The 17,769-nt window shown below is 43.6% G+C and overlaps 1 protein-coding gene across 3 annotated transcripts in view; it reads left to right on the top strand.

The window, feature by feature from the left end:
- The window catches only part of CSNK1E (casein kinase 1 epsilon), a 154,140-nt gene that overhangs the window by 90,672 nt on the left and 45,699 nt on the right, over positions 1–17,769 (top strand). For 2 of the 3 annotated variants that reach the window (XM_033929421.1, XM_033929422.1), the window contains exon 2: positions 6,619–6,706. In XM_033929421.1, coding sequence (XP_033785312.1) covers positions 6,631–6,706 — 76 coding nt within the window. In that variant the 5' untranslated portion in view covers positions 6,619–6,630. Of the gene's footprint in view, positions 1–6,350; positions 6,373–6,618; positions 6,707–17,769 lie in introns of those variants that run through there. The other variant, XM_033929423.1, reaches the window with a different exon arrangement.

Genomic DNA, 17,769 nt, shown 5'->3' with positions numbered 1-17,769 from the left:
CCAAATAGTAACAACATTTCATGGTACTGATCAGGGCAAACATTGAGGCCCTTCTAAGCTGTGTTAAGTATTAACATGCGCGAAACACAGCTTAAAATGGTTTACTGTGAGATGCCATCCTATAATAACTACATATGCTTAAAAATGTTTGGAGATTTTTGTGGGGGGTTTTTTTTAAGGTTTCTGCCACATCCTGTAGGGTCCCCCCACCTCTAAAATCCTGTTTTCTGAGTTTACTTTTAGGTTGTTTTTGAGCTGTTTTTTGGCACCAAAATGCTGCCACAGTGGCCATCTTGGATTTCTCAAAGCTCTTTTTCCCCCCCAAAGTTCTCCAGATCCTTCAGATCATCTTGTTTAGTCTCAGAACTAGCAGGGATGGAGTCCTCAGGTTCTTTTACCCCTAATTTATGCCAGATTTGCGCTGATTGGATGCCAGAAGAGCACCTTTGTGCCACATATCGCACAGCACATGAAGGGTGGGTGAGCACTTCAGACTTAGCCTCCCCTTTGGTCTCTAGAACTGAGGAACTTTGGGGGTGGGGTCTGTCTACTGGGAGAAAATTCCTTCCAGAACTTCAGAACAGCGGCGTACATTAGCATAAGACTGTGGAAGCTGCGGAGCCCAAGAGACGTAAGGTGGAATTACCTAAAGGTGACTCTTTGCTGCCTAGTAAAGCCTTTTCTCCTAAATTTAATTTGATATGGAAAGCTTATTTGGCTAGCCAGGATCCTCATATGAGGTCTGGCAGCAAGCCAGGGGTTGCGCAAGGGTGCTTAGGCTCCCAGGGCTCTTCTGTGTCATTGGCACAGACTGACCAGGATCCTGTGGACCTTTCTGACAGGGACTGGGAAGGCGAGTGGTCAGTCAGTATGCACTTGCTGTCACAGAGTGATTCTTCCCTGCTGGGCGATAAAGGGTCACAAACGGGAGCAAGTATGCAAGAAGCAGTGGTGGCCCTCAACCAAGGGGAGGATCCCACAGTATGCCAGCTGTTCAAGCCTTCAGTGCTATTAGAGATCATTACTGGCTTTCTGCAGGAGTTACAATTATACTCCCAGCAGACCCCTTCCACTCGGTGTTCTATCCTGAGGATAGTGAAAGTGCAGCCCACAACTTTACTCTGGTATCCTGATAAGAGAGTTTTTTTAGTCACGGAGCTCCTGAAGGGCTCTTTAAAGGTAGCCATTACAATGACTAGGTTGTAGCCTATTTGCCAGAAGTGGCAATAGATGTTCGCTCAGCCTAAGATGGATTCCTTGGTAGCTCAGGTAATCAAGTGCATGTCCCTGCTGAGTGAGGGAGGTGTAGTATTAAAGGATCCGTAGGTTCGCAGAATGGATGTGGCCCTAAAAAGGTAGTTTGGAGCTTTGGCCTTAGGGATCAAAGCAGCAGCAGCAGCTTTTGTGGTATGCATTTGTCATACCAAAATGTGTGGGCTTACCCTGGCAGAGTGTGAGTCTTTGCCCTATCTGATGCTAACAGGGGTAGATTATGTGGCTAATGCTTTCTAAGAAACCTCTCTGTTTCAGAACACAATATCAATATCAACCTTTTTCACAATTATATTTTCTTTATTTTTATTAGTAATAAAAATTAAAAAAATATAATCGTGAAAAAGGTTGATATTGAAGTGAATAATGCTTTCTACGACATCAAAGTTATAAGCCAAGTCTCATCTATTTCAGTCTACAGAATACTCTGGCTCAGGCAATGGACAAGAGATTCCACCTCCAAAGCTACTTTCAGCAGATTCCTTTTCAAAGGACAGATGTTGTTCGGAAAGGGTCTGGACAATCTGATGGCCAGCATGGCAGATAGCCAGCCAAAGTCTCTGCCTGACAGCAGATGGCATACCTCTAGAGGTTCTGGGTGGTCCAATTTCATAATTCCAGTTGCTTTCAACAGGATCTCTGAGATGAGGCTCCTCTGAGTACTATTAGGGATCAAGACAGATTTACAGGACCTAGGCACATCAACCTTCAAGAAAGTGCAATGATGCCAAGGCTGAAATCTTCCCCGTGAGGATAGGAGGAAGGCTTTTGGCATATGCGGAGGTCTGGGCACAGATTTCTTCAGACTATTGGGTGCTGGAGATCGTTTGGGGAAGGTGCAAGCTTGAGTTTACCTATCCCTTAACATGACTGGTTTATGGACTCCCCCACTGGGGCACCCAGAAACGTCATGCAGAGTCTGGGCCGCAGTGCAGAGACTTGTAGTCATTCAGGCCATACAGTCAGTGCCACCAGAAGAATTGGGCTCAGGCAGATACTCCATATTACAGTATATTACATTACATTGCATTACTGATTTCTATTCCGCCTCAACCTTGCAGTTCTGGGCAGATTACAAAAGAAACAACTGGACATTTCCAGGATAATTACAGAGAGAATTATGGTAATTTCCAGGAGAAGTTACAAGAATAATAGAGCTATATATTTCAAGAGCTACAAGATGCTGTACAAATAGGAAATAATGCAGATCCAGTATATATACCGTTAGGGAACAGTTGACATGCTTGAGGCTAAAGAGAAGGGAACTGGAGGAGGGGGGAGTTGTCCAAGAAAGGCTCAGAAGATTGGAGACCCAGTCTGGATCTCGCACATGTCAGTGAGGCCCTGAAGGTTCCACGCTTTTGCATGGAAACAATGCGGTCAGTTATCGTAGTGGTAGCTACAGGCAATTTCTAGCTTCTCTAGACTTTGACAGAAGCCTACTTGCATGTTCCTATATATATAACACTTCCCCCCTCTTAGGCCTCTCACCTTCCCCCTTTACACCTAACTCTTTAATCTCTCCACTGTAGTTCTTCTCTCATCTTCCTGTAAACCGTGCCGAGCTCCGCATTCGTGGAGATGGTGCGGTATATAAACCCAAGGTTTAGTTTAGTTTAGTTTAGGAGATAGAGATTCCATGTGCTGGAGAGACATTATCAGTTCTCTGTACTTCTCCTTGGATTGGCAACAGCACCCGCACGTTCACCAAGGTGAGGTGGTGGTGGTAGCGTATCTCTGCAGGGCAGGAATGCAAGTGCATCATATTTGGATGACTGGCTAATCAGAGCTCCATCATTATCAGAAGGGAAACGAGCAGTGGCTCAAGTGGTCCAGGTCTTGGTAGAGAATTTTTGAAAGAGTCAACTGATTCTGTCCCAATACCTGGGAGTACTATTCAACATGGCAGAAGGCCAGGTCTTATCTTCCAGAGGCACGCAGACAGAAGCTTTGTACTCAGATAACAGACATGATGACCAAGCCAGCTCCGTCTATGTGGCATTACCTCCAAGTATTAGGCTCCATGGCAGCCAATATAGATATGGTCCCTTGGGCAAAGGTTGACATGTATCCTTTCCAGAATGCACTACTGTCTTGGTGGTCTACACAAACGGACTCTCTTCAAATGACTCTCCCGTAGATTCCGGAATCCCACCATATTATGATTTGGTGGCTCTGGCTACAGTTGTCATTATGGGGCATACCCCTCAGAATAATTTTGAGGGGGTGATTCTTACAACAGATGCTAGCTTGTTTGGCCTGGGAGGCCATTGCAGTGGATACTCAGTCCAGGGGCAGTGGTCGTCGTCCTAAAGAAAGTGGTCCATCAACAGACTGGAACTTCTGGCCATTTGATTGGCATTACAGAAGCTGGAGAAAAGTCTGAATGGCAACAGATCAATGGAACAGAGCAAGTCTGGTCTTAAAATCACACTTTAATAGCAACCAATAAAATACTTGCAAAAAAATGTCTTGTCAATCATAAAAAAATCTTGGCGATGTTTTATGCATGTGTGTTACTATTCGTTGCTATTAAAATGTGATTTTAAAGACCAGGCTTGCTCTGCTCTGTTCCATTAAAATGTCTGGAAGGATAGGCGGTCCGAGTCTTCTTGGACAGTGCTACAGCAGTGGTGTATGTATGTCAATTGATAAGGAGGCACCAAGAGTGTGTAGCTGAGCCTAGAAGCCCACTTATTGTTCCGGTGGGTAGAGCTACACCTATAGGTGATCTCCGTGGCACATGTAGCAGGAGTGGGCGATGTCCAGGCATTTACTCGGTCTGACTACTGTCTCAATCAAGAAGTTTGTCAAAACTGATATTTTGATGTCAGTCAGACCTTAAGGGTATGAAGAATAATTACATTACATTACATTAGGGATTTCTATTCCGCCTGTGCCTTGCGGTTCTAGGCGGATTACAATAAAGATGATATCTGGACATTTCCAGTAGAATTACATTACAGGAGAAGAGTAGATTACAAGTAACAGTGAAGAGTTACAATACATTCAATATCGCAGCAGATATAACGTAGCCACGGATTACAATAAGGAAGATATCTGGGCATTTCCCGTAGAATTACATTGCAGGAGAAGTGTTAATTACAGGTAATAGTGAAGAATTACAGTACATTCAATATCACAGGAGATGTTACATAGCATAATCTTTTGCTATAACACATTGGGGGAATGTTTGAGCTCCATAAATATTTCTGATGTTTTGATTGTTCAATTAAAATGTTCAATATGTTTATTATACTGTCAGAACAGAGCAGATTTATAGTTAAGAAAGTCTCCCCATACCCCTCCTTCTTATGTGTTCCTATATAGTGTCATTGCCTGCTTTGGTACAAACTGAAGGGGCAGCAGAGCCCTCTGGAGAAGGAGGAGTTGAAAACCTGGAATGGATTCCTTCTGCATGGCTTGTGAGCATGGGGAGAATACCCTACTATCCAGAATGACAAGAACCTTCTCTTTTTTTTTTTTTTTCCACAACTTAGTAAAAAGGCCCCTTTTATTTGCAAAATTGGTATTGCTGGCACTTTTCAAATACTGCTCCAGTAGCGTTTGACGGCGATGCGTGTGCTTTGGGGTTATTGACTAAGTTGAAGATCTGATGTTAAGTCGGGAAGACGCTCTGCAGACCTGCTCCATGCACTTTAAACTGTCATGGCAAATAGCTTAAGTTCAGCAAATATTCATTTTCAAAAACAATTTGCATACAATGTTCTTAGTATTCCACCTATATATCGGTTTCATTTGCTCACATATCATTTTGATGTATTAATGTGAAGGTTTGCAAAGAATGATTTCTGGGCTTGTAAATCGCAGGGAATTCAGGTGACCGTGTGATGTCACAGAATGCAGAAGCAGAGTTGTGCAAAGACTTGCAGTATTTACTCCTGAAGGAATTCTTCACAATGCGGAATTCCTCACCTGCACAGACACAGGATTGGAACTAGTAGCTCTTCTCAATCTCTCTGCCACGCAGAAAGGTGATTGCACAGCAAGAAGGGGGAAGTGAACAGCTGCACATTGAGCCACCTTCTCTATAAGTCTAGGCCCAGTGGTTTGTTTGAATTCTATGACTGTGGACTGTATGGAGGTCTGCATTGTTCATATAAATAGCTGGACCTAGAGCTGCACAGGAGATGGTGGTGGCCTGATGTGCAGTTATGCTTCGCCTCTTCTTACCACATAATTGAGCAGGGCAGGGAGGGAAGGCAGCCCAATCTCTAATGGGGTAAGTACCAGAGAGAGATAGGGTCACTGGAGCAGGTTGTTGGAGGTAGGGGGGGGAGCAAGGTTGACTTCATGCCATGAGAATGAAAGGGGGCAGGCAAGATGAATGTGCCATGGGGATTGAGGTGGGAGGAGAACAAACTTAAGTGTGTGCCATGGGGGTGAAGATAGGGCAGATGGAGTTAGAGAGAGAACTTTAGTTTAAAAGTGAAAGAGAGAGCTGGAGAGGCTGGATCTGAGGTAAAAGGTGGGAGGGGATTTCAGGTCTTAGCATGGAGTAATTCTGCACAAAAATACTACAAGGAATTTTAAAATATGATGCAGAGAATTTGTAAATATTTTGTGCAGATTTAAAAAAAACAAACAAACCTGTAGAATTCTCCTAGGAGTAAAAAATTTTCATAATGCTGATAAATTTTGCTAAAATAAAACACCAACAGAGGGATAAAAAAATGTTAATGAAGTTCAGAATAGATAGAATGTTAGAAAATGTACAAATTGACTGTAAAAGTTGTGGTTTTTATAAGGTTCTGATTTAAAAAACCAGGATGTAATCCAATGACTTGATTTTACCAAGACTTCTTTTTGTGGTATGTAATAATGTAAACCATTAAACATTTTTAATACCCAAGAGTCTTGGTTTTTCTTACCCCCTCGGACTTCTCTAACCCTTAGCACCTTGTGTCTCTGGGAAAAGTCACTTGACCTTCAGTTGCCTCGTACAAATTATGTACCTGTATTTGATAATGTAAAACATTTTGGTTGTAACCTCAGAAAGGCAGTACATCAAATCCCATCCCCTTTCTCTTTCCCTTAGATATTTATCCTTGTTAATACTTCTGAAAACACAGACTGCGGGTGAGTGTTTCTCTCCTGACAAAAGGCAGCATTGCTTCGTTCTTGTATTTGAACATTTACTTCCTGCACAGGGAGTCCTTGGTTACTTGTCTGGACAAGTTATATAATCGGTTAATTTACATGGGTGCAGTGTGGCAGCTGCTGTGGAAAGAGGGGAACTTGATTTCTGAGCTGAGCATCTGCCAGTTTTTGAGTCTGATGTTGATGGGTTTTGTATATATTTAATTTTCTTTGTTCTCTTTGCAGAGAGATTTAACCATGGAACTCAGAGTGGGGAACAAATACCGGCTGGGGAGGAAGATCGGCAGTGGGTCCTTTGGGGATATCTACCTTGGTAAGTGTGCTGGAACTGGGGAGATATGGAAATTGTGTTTGGGGGGAGGGGTCTGCTGTTTTCCTGCCTGGCTGTCCAGAAATGGCACAGTTGTGCCCCCTTCCCCGCCTTCTAAATTTTGGGAGCCACTTGGGCCCAGATGCACTAAAAAGGATCGGTAAGACTGTGTGGGTCTGCTCCGATCTGATTTTTGGCCAATTCAAAATGAGCTATTCATACACTAAAATGTTTGCATGCAAATGATTCACGTGGAGGTTCATCATAATCCCTGACTCTCCTGTACAATTCATCGCTGTGAGAACAACTCACACATGCGCAGAGCAAGCAGGGGAAAGGCTCCTGCCATTCTGTTCAGGGCAGGAAACCATTTTTTTTTTTTTAATGGGCACAGATGCTGTGCGTGTTACACATGCGCAATATCTGTCCCATTTATATAAAAAAAATTTTTTTAAAAGACAAAGCCTCCACCCCCCCAGCCGATGACCACCCTCCCGGACAAGCCCCAACAAAGCCTCCACCCCCCCAGCCGATGACCACCCTCCCGGACAAGCCCCAACAAACGCGGCATGGAGAATCTCCTCCTCCCCGCTCTAGCAAAAATCGGCAGGAGGGATGCCCATTCCTTCCTGCCATGCCAAACTCCTCCCCCAGTGGGAGAAAAAAAATGGTAGAAAGGATGCCCACTCCCCCCTGCCTTGCCGGCCACCTCCCCTGTGGAAACGAAATGGCAGGAGGGACGCCGCCACCCCCCCATCAAAAAAAAAAGACAGGAGGGATGCTTACTCCCTCCTGCCACTGGATGCTCCCTCAAACCCTTCCCCTATACCTTTTTTCAAAGACAGAAACAGGAAGGAAGCAGTGATTCCACCTTCAAGACCCACTGATCCAAAAATGACAGGCTTTCCCTCCTTGGCACATCATTTGAAAAGCATGTTATAAGAAGGATAGCTCCATATGGAGTTTGTGATACAGAACTGTAGGTGCAGAGTTCATATTGAAATCTGAGATTCTAATTCTCTAGAGAATCCAGATTCCCACGTAGCATCATTCAACTTTCTTCTATCAGTTATAATGCCAATTTTACAGAGTAATTGAAACTGGCTGGAGGGGGAAGGGTCTCTTTATGCAGTAAAAGATCTAGTATCTTATATTCATTTTAAAAAGGAGGAAGGAGGAGTTTGATGGGGGGAAACGTTGGTTTGACTTGCCCCCACCCATTGCTACCCCAAATATTTGTTCAGGGACATCACTGTCTTTTTTTTTTTTTTTTTTCTCTACCCTTCCAGTCCAGTGAAACTGGTTCTCACCATTCAACTCCCATTGTTTTTAAATTCCACAAAGTAGCTATGCTTCTTGAGCATTTGGACATCATTGTTTAGCATCTTTGCTACCTTCATGGAAGGGAGAGCAAAGATGTACATAATGGGAAAAGCTCCATCAACGCTGAGGAAAGAGAGGGAGCTCTGTGTGACCTTTGTGGCTTGTAAACATCGCACATGGACTCTCCAGGAAAGGAAAAATAGACCCTGTTTTGACCTTAATTGAGCAAGTGGTAAAGGAAAACTTATTACAGTGGTACCTTGGTTTGCGAGTATAATTCGTTCCTGAAGTATGCTCGTAATCCAAACACTCGTATATCAAAGCAAATTTCCCCATAGGAAGTAATGGAAACTCGGACGAGTTGTTCCACATCCCAAAAACATGCCTATGTTGGACTCAATTTCAGTGACTTTAGATAAACCAAAAGTACATCTCTCCTCCCCCCACCCCCGACCCATATCCCTTCTTCTCTGTGTCTTCTTGTGGTCCAACACTTCTCCCACTTCATGTTTCAGCATTTCTCCCTCTCCAACTAGATCCAGCATTTGTACTCCCCTCTCTTTCCATCCCCACAGACCATCTTTCCCTTTTCTTATTCCCTGTCCATCATCTTTTTTTCTTCGCTTTCCCCATCCCTCCTTTTTTCTTTCTCTCCTCCGCGGTTCACCTTCAAGTCTGCCTTCAACTGAACAGTCACAGTCGTACAATTAATCCAAGCTATCTCCCGCCAGCATCGCAAGCATTCCCTCAGCGAAGCTCCACCCCCTTATGATTCCACGTCCTGTTTCCGGCGGAGCTGGATGCGGCATAGGCAAAGCGGTGGTGCTGGCGTGAGTTAGTGGTGCTGTTTGCCGATGTCTGCTAGAGGTAAAGATTTTGAAGGTGAACCACAGGGGAAGAGAAGCCGGTTCCTGGGGTGGGGTGGGGCTGAGGTGAGGTGAGGTGGTGGGAGCTCGGTTTGGGGAGTGATGCACACGTACGCGCTCGTTTTATTGAGACAGTGCTTGTTTCGAGAGTTAAAATTTGCTGGAGTGTTTTGTTCGTCTTGCAAAACACTCGCAAATTGTGTTACTCGCAAATTGAGGTTTCACTGTATATGAGACAGAGAGAGGGTATTTCTCTAACATACACATATGGGGCTTGATCTTATAACAGTCCAAAAAGGTGTCTTGTATAAAGACATATTCTTACGTAAATGTCTCCAGACACAGAATTTTTAAATATATACCTAGCTTTAAATCACTGTTTAGAGCCTCAGCACCACCACTCTACTGCTCAATACATTCTCATAGCGGCTAAGATTTATGCCGCTATGAGAATGTATTGAACGGTGGAATGGTGGTGCTGAGGCTCTAAAACAGTGATTTAAAGCTGGGTAGATATAAAAATTCTGTGTGTCTCTGGGAAAATTATTTTGAAGCAATTATCATCTAGTCTGGAACATATTGTATAAAGGCAACATAGGCTCCCAAATCCAGCCTCAATATGGCACAGATGTTATTCACTAATTTACATCTGCTCTGAAAAAGAGCTAAATGTGCCCTAGTACTTGAATATTTTATTATACAGTACTTGTATATGTTGCAGCTAGAGAAACACCTACATGCAGATACCACTGTGCAATTATGTAAATTGACTTTTCTGCATATGTAAAACAGGCCTTTACGCATGGGGTAATTTTATAGCGATTTCTCCATGTGCCTGTTTGTGACCACATCTGGGAAAACATGACCAAGGTCTAGTCATGTTTTCCAGAGATGTTCACATTTCATCAAGGCAAACTTCAAATTCCACCTTGATGTCAAAAACATTTTTATCCAAACTGTTTTGAAAAATTATTATTATTTTTTTTTTTTTTTTAGAATACTTGTGCATGAAAAAAATCTGTAGAAGTGGATTCCTTTGTCTCTTGGCCTTTCTTTCCCTCCCCTTCTCAGCTGTTCCCATCTGCTCTGCTGTGGTCATGCTTTTCTGTCAGAGAGCCAGTGAAGTGCAGTCCTGCTCCTGTCAAATCTTTGTGGAGGGCTTTTGTTAAATAGAGGTTAGCCTCTAGGAGGAAGAGAGTGACAAAATTGAGTCTCTGTCTAGGTTGGGTGGGGGGAGGGTGACAGTGACATTCAGATCAAGCTCCTCCTCCTCTCTTGTTCCATTTTAAGATGGTGAGTAACTAGAGAGAAAAAATGGGACACTGTGGTACTTTTATAAAGAACCTTTACAGTGTCTCTTAAAGCCTTCTAGGACTTGTGAACCTTTTCTGAGAAATAGCTATTTATTCATTCTCAAGATGCTTTGGGTTAGTACTTGAAAAATCTAAGACTGGAGGTCCATCCTGAACTGTGTGGTTACCCCCGTATAGTATCCCTGCAGAAGGTGTACACAACTTTGTTTATTCTAAGTTTTAGACTTAAAATATTACATCAGAACCTCTTTGGGACAGCAGTATTGCACTGACATGCCTGAAGGTAGATGAACTGTTATGTACTGTGTAAAGCAGCTGGTAAGTCCCTCCAATCTGTACCCTTCTCTTCAGCTGCCAACTCCAGACTCCGTTCCTTCTGCCTTGCTGCACCATATGCTTGGAACAAGCTGCCCAAATCCAAACAGCGGGCTCTGTCTCGAGCAGTGTTCAAGTCCCAGTTAAAAGCTTACCTCTTTGAGATTGCTTTCGACTCCTAACTCCTCTCACCTTGGGTTCTGCATCCCCAACCCTATATGTCATGTCTGTCTGTCCATGTTAGATTGTAAGCTCTTCTGAACAAGGACTGTCTATAAATGTCAAAATATACAGCGCTGCGTATGCCTTTCAACGCTATATAAGTGATAATTAGTAGTAGTATTGTTGTAGTATAAATTCTGGAATATTCTTTCTTACTAGGCTCTGATTTTCTTTGGGGATTCCCTTCCATGTATTCCATGTCCAAAAAGCACATTGGGATTTGTAGTCCTCCTATTTCCATGGCTTTTAGGTTGCGTTTTTATTCATTTAGGACAAGAATAAAAAGTTGCAGTGTTCATAGTGACTGCTAGTAAATAGATTGGTGAAAGAATGTTGCTACTATTTGGGTTTTTGCAAGGTACTAGTGACCTGGATTAGCTACCATGAAGATGGGCTACCATGAAGATCTACCTATCTCTTTCCTTCCCATCTATCCATGAACAGCATCTCTTCTCTCCCCCATCCATGTGCACCATCTTCATCCTCTCTCTTCTCTTCCCCTCTACTCCACCCATGTGGACCATCTCTAACTTCTTTCTTCCCTTCCCCTTCTCTTTCCATCCATGTGCACCCTTTGTCTCCCCTCCATTCATGCACACCACCACCTCCCCCTTGTCTCTTCCCTTTCCATCCATATGCACATTTCTTCTCTTCCCTTCTTATCCCCTCTATCCATGTGCACATCTCCTCCCTCTTTTCTTCATTTCTCCTTCTATCCATTTATGTGTACCATTTCCTCCTCCACTTTTCTTCCCTTCCCATTCCCTCCATCCTTGTGCACCATCTCCTCCTTCTATCTTCTTTTTCCTCACCTCCATCTATATGCTCCATCTCCTCCATTCATGTGTACCATCTGGGCTACATGGACCATTGGTCTGACCCAGTTCTTCTGTTCATATATACTAGTTCACAACATGTGCCACTGGAACCTTCAGGCTTGTCCAGACTTGCGATTACTATAATTCCCTGTTTGGGACGGGTCAGCAGAACTGAGGAAGAGAAGAGTGAAGGGTCTCATTCATATATAGAGCATTTTCTAAATTTAATTGTATGTCTTGATTGTGATCTTGATTTCTGTTAACTATGCTTCTGTATAGCATCGCTGTCTTCTAGAATATAACGTGTTCTATCGGCATCTTGAGATGGGTAAGAAGGGGGTGATGGTGGCAGCATTAATCCAGAGAAGAGGCTAGGGTTCTTCATGAAGGATGGGAATGATTATTGAGTAGACTAGTGGGGATATTAGGCCGGAATAGTCTTTTTAAATTATAATTTATTTTACTACTTGGAGTTTTTAGTTGGGATGATAAATTATCTGATGCCACCCTCCCCCCCCCACACACACTTCCCACCTTTACTGGATTTCTCTTCAATAATGACTTTACAGCGGTTCTTTCTGATTTGTACCAGTGTTAGTAATATACAAGCTTCTGGACATGCAGGTCATTTTGATTGGCTGAACAATTGTAGTTGATCAATTTTTCTGGATATTGAAGAGAAGCATTGCTTTTTTTTAATTATATGAGAAGGAAGTAGATAAATGATTACAACTTTCCTGTTAGGTAAATCATTTTCTATTAGTCAAGTACAAAGAAATACACTTAGCATATTAAGACTTTGCTATTCTGGGTTCTTGTTAGTACTTTTAAGTGTCAAGATATATAAGGTTTCTGCAGTAAGTGAAGCTTGTTTTGCAGCTTGGGTTGCACTGGTGGAAAACAGTTCCCTGGACATTATTTAAATTAGTTGCTAACTTACAGAAGCTCCTTGATAGCATCCACAGGCTGTCAAACTTACACTGGCTTCAAAAAATGGGTACATACTTGCATATGTTTTGTGATCTCTAGATGTAGAGCATGGCTCCACTGGCATTCTGGGCACAGTGCCACCTCTGGAGGTAGAATTTGGCTTCTCCTGCCTCCTTTTCATTCCTCCATCTCTGGATGTAGCCGCCGCTCCAGAAGCCTGCTTGGCACGACACCATCTCTAGATGCAGGCTCAGCCCCATCTCTGGACGTACAGCAGCAACCTGGATGCCAACCTGCCACTGCTCCATTTCTTGATGTAGGATGCTGATTCCGAAGGCCTGCTTGCTACATCTCCAGCTCTGGAGGTATAGAGCCACTCTGGATGCCTGCTTTCCCTAGTTCCATCTCTGAAGGTAGAGCACTGCCCCAGATGCCCAGGTGGTCTACCTCCATCTCTGGTGGTCCCCGCGCTACTACTACCACCATTAATAATAATAATAAATTTATTTATATACCACAGTACCTCACGGTTCAGTTCGGTTTACAATAAGAGGTAAGAACTGTAAAAACACAGCGAATTTACACCACAAAACACAGTACATTCAGTATATATAAAATATAACATTAAGAAACTATTAATTTATCTAGATTATAAATATTTATTAAACAGATAAGTTTTTAACAATCTTCAAAAGGCCTGGTAAGAAAAAGAATTTAAGATCAAACCACTAAAACTTTTGTTCCAAAGTCCTGCCTGAAAGGATAGGGTTCTATTAAGAAATCTTTTGTATTCACCACCTTTTATTGAGGGTGAAAAAAAATAAGATTGTGTTTCGTGAAGAACGTCTGTTTTCTACTAGTTTAAAATGATCTAAAGGGTAACTTGGTATAAGACCATATAATGTTTTATAACAAATACAGGCAGATTTAAAAATTATTCTTGCCTCTATCTGAAACCAGTACAACTTTTGTTAGTATGGTGTTACATGTTCTGATTTTTTTAGAATGAAAATTAGACTCACAGCCGTATTTTGGATGATTTGCATCCTTCTAATGATTTTTTGATAAGAACCTAGCTAAATGATATTACAATAGTCTAAAGTACTCAAAACCAAGGACTGCACAATCAATCTAATTGGACATAGGGTGTGACTGCGTTACTGCAATCGGTGCCAAGCAAGTCCCTCATTGGGCTGTTAGGCACAGCCCCTTCACTCAGGTGCACATTATTTGCTAGCTGCTGAGCAACGATGAGGTCCCTTCTTTGGCTCTCGAATCCATATCCATGGCGCAGCTCCACCCTGGGGAAGGGGGATGGGTGCACTTCCTTATCTGAAGTCTGGATTTTCAACTCTGTTCACCGTTTGCATCTCAAGAGGCCATTCTCTTGTCTCCTCTAACCACCCTGACAGCCTAGATTTGGTGTATTTGATGCCAAGCTCTTGTAGGATTTTCCTGCCAATCGAGTTCTTGGCATCAGGCAAACAGATTTTACTCATTTAAGGCTTGGGATGCAGCCTGTGGGCATTCCTCAGTAGGGCAGCTAGTGCTGTCCAGGGTGGATCTCCTTCAGATCAGTGACCTTGGATTGCTTCTTGGAGACTGAGGTCCTACTTTGTTCCCTCCTCTCATTCTTCAGGGGATGGCGAATCGCGTGGCTTCATATATCCTTCTATATTCTATTCTCTTGTCCTGCCCTACTGGTCACTGTTTTGCTACATCCCACTCGTCTCTGAATTCATCTGCTGCTGATGATGAGAAATGAAAAATTATGTTCTAACCTGATAATTTTCTTTCCTTTAGTCACAGCAGATGAATCCAGGGTCCAGCCCTTTATGGTGGGGGGAGGGGAGGGTTTACCTTTTCTCTAAAGGATTTGACCTGGTTGTTGGCTCAATGTGGTGGCAAGTAGAGGAGGGAGTCCTTTGCTAAATGGCCTGTTTGGTTGATCCTACTGCTTGGTTATGAGGAATACTGGATTGCTAGTGAGCATGCCATCCTATATATGACGCATTCTCTATCTCTGCTTGCTGGTGGATGGACTTAACCCACTCATCTCTGGATTTATCTGCTGTGACTAAAGGAAAGAAAATTATCAGGTAATAACATAATTTTTCATAATGTATTCCCCGTTCTAGGTCTCAACTGATTTGCAAGTGGAACTGTGTATTAATTTAAAAATTCTTTACTGGGTCTTTCAGCCCTTCCTTTTAACGGCTCTGCATTTGTGGAAATTATTGAAGCCCTATGAACTATCAAGGAGCTTGAGGTCCTTTAAGACAATTTTTGATGTGGGTCCTGAATGGCATTTGGTCTCGGCACGCAAAAGTGAGGGCCTTCATGATCTTAAGACTCCCAAATAAGAAGTTATCTTCCTTCAGATCTGCAACTTGAAAGGTTTTTTCTTATTTTCATGAGGACTGAAAACTTGGCGTTAGGTTTTGGGATAATCTATAGTGGGCTGGGGTTATCTTGTGTATCTAATATAATAAAATGCTAAGCGCGCATGCGCACTCCTGTCTGCATGTTGCCTGATCTGTATGTCCATGTAGGAAGGAGTGCGCATGTGCGCCTACAACTGAGGAGAACAGAGATTCCTGCACATGGACAGCAGGAGTTGGGTGGTTGAGACTGAAAGCATGGAGGCGGCCACGGAACGTACCCGGGACTAGAGGTCGCCTCGGGAACTCACCTGTCTGCAGTGTCCGCGGGATTCTCTTCCGTACAGGGTCTCGAGCCCCGGATGTGCTTGCGGCTGTGGACACTGCACTGTCCCTGCAGAGCGGACCAGCTGAGATTTACCCGCACCATTGTTTTTCGGCCGCCGCCAATCAGCAGGAGAGAGAAAGAGCGAAACATGTTCCCGCGGTGGCTTCTTAAGTGAATTCCAAGTTCATTCATTTCCCCGATACGATTCATTAGCTACCGTCAGCTCTTTCTCGCCATCCTCATGCTTTTTTAGGTCTCTCTGTTTCCCTACACTGCCTTCCTTTAGTTTTCTGTCTACCAGAGGTCCATTATTTTCGAGGACTCCCATTTATTTTTAGATAATTTCAATAATTACATTACATTAGGGATTTCTATTCCGCCATTACCTTGAAGAAGCAACATAAGTTCCTCCAATACATACCATGGAACGTTTGAATTGAGGTGTATTAATAGGGGGAGGCCTGGGGGGGGGGACATTCTAAAGATTATGTAAGAATGCCAACTAGCTCCAGGTTTACTCATTAGGGTTGATCTGTGTTATATAATATAATAAAGCCCTGAAGTCTATCTCTCCCGGTCCCCCTAGTAGCCTCTCTGTCCTTCTCATCCATCTGTCTCTGTCTCTCTCTCTCCTCACCTCCTGCCTCTGCGTAGCTCTCGCAGCTCCTCCTCGTCCTCCTCCAGCCAGGCTTCAGCCATCTTCCGCCGCGGCCTTCAGCCGCCGACAGCCACCGCGGCCGATATCCGGCTCAGGGGATTCTCGTGCATGCGCACTCCCACCTGCGTGCTCCCGTTTTCCGTGTGCTGTAGGGCACCGCAGGTAAGAATGCGCATGCACGAGAATCCCCTGAGCCAGATGTCGGCCTCGGCAGCTGAAGGCCGCAGTGGTGGCTGTCGGCGACTGAAGGCCGCAGTGGCGGCTGTCAGCGGCTGAAGGCCGCGGCGGAAGATGGCTGAAGCCTGGCTGGAGGAGGAGCTGCGAGAGCTACGCAGAGGCAGGAGGTGAGGAGAGAGAGAGACAGAGACAGATGGATGAGAAGGACAGAGAGGCTACTAGGGGTCCGGGAGAGAGAGACTTCAGGGAATGTGGAGGGGGCAGGAGAGAGAGATGGTCTTGGGGAAGGACAGAGGGGGACAGGAAAGGGAAAGATGGCAGAATCGGTGAAACAGGGTCAGAGAGAGATGGTAGAGGGTGTGAAAGGGGGAAAGGGAGAGATGGAAATGGTAGGACCACTGCTGCTTTGGGGCACTGAGGGAGGAAAGGTTGGTACGTCAGGACTGCTGCTGCCGCCTCGGGTAAGTAAAGACCCTGTCAGGAGGGCCAAAAGGGTACAAAGGAAATGGTGAAAGGTGAGGTGGTGGGATTGGGATCAGTGGGAGGCAGGGTCTGGGCATGATAGAGGTGGGGCATGGATGGGGTCAGAGTCAGGGTATAGGTGGGGCTATTCTAGCACCCGTTACTGTAACGAATGTAACGGGCTAAAACACTAGTCTGGCTATATTATTTTGAGGTGGAGAAGGTAGGTGACAAGCTGGGTCAGATGTTTTGTGGATTGTGCTTGTGTTGTATAGGGAATCCTGGTATATTTCATTATTGTAATCCTGGTATATTTCATTATTGGAGATGACTTTCAAATTTGTACCACACTTCTTGGGTTTGTCTGGTGAGATGTTTAATCAAGTGTTAGAATAAAGAAATAAATAAATGGCCCTCTTACTAAAGCAACACTGCAACAATATTCATCACCTTAACTGAATGGCCCTAGCTGCATCCGGGAAATAACTGCAATTTTTGTAAACAAAAATTTTTTATAAACATTTCTTTTTCTTCTTAAAGGAATTTTAAGACAGTAATTTTATTGATGCCAGAGATGAAAATAACAAAAAGGGTGGCATGAGATGTACTGTAACTTCATCCTGTGAAGTTCAATTTAAGGTTACAATCTAATATAGACATATCCACGTTGTTATGCCACACCACCTTCTGCTGCCTTAAAACCTTTAAATATTCAATGTAAGGATTTGTTCAACATTTCATAGCAAGAGGACTTGTATTTTCTAATAAAATGTCTGGAGATAGTCTTATACCAGGAAAATTAAGAATGTGTAAATTTCTGGACTTAGAATATCTCTCCAAATTCTCTTTCTTAAGATGCAAGAGCAGTGTCCTTAATCCCTGAGGAATTTGGTGGCCTGTAAAGTCAATACTTGAGGGTCCAAGGACCCAGCTTTGTTATTATAATGGTATATCAAATAAAAATAACCATATAATATATAGTCTAGGGTCCACATCCTGAAGCTGTTGGTTATTTGTTTAGAAAAATAGCACTGCTGAGTTATTGAGCTCAACATATTCTCCAAGCAGGCCTCCAAACATCCAGCAAATAAAAGTCCAGTTTATATTGTTCTTCATATATCTCACTTCACCCACCAGTGTTAGGAACAGGCATAAGTACTGATATTCTAGGAGCCAAATTGCCCATCAGAGAACAGATATTGGGGGGGGGGGAAGAACCCCTCCTTGGGCAGAGCATCCATGAAGGAGGTGGGGCAGGGCAACCCTCAAAACT

Source organism: Geotrypetes seraphini, chromosome 2, assembly GCF_902459505.1.
Source record: "Geotrypetes seraphini chromosome 2, aGeoSer1.1, whole genome shotgun sequence".
Classification (NCBI taxonomy): domain Eukaryota; kingdom Metazoa; phylum Chordata; class Amphibia; order Gymnophiona; family Dermophiidae; genus Geotrypetes; species Geotrypetes seraphini.
The sequence above is the reverse complement of the archived record's forward strand: the minus strand, read 5'-3'. Positions and strand labels throughout refer to the sequence as shown.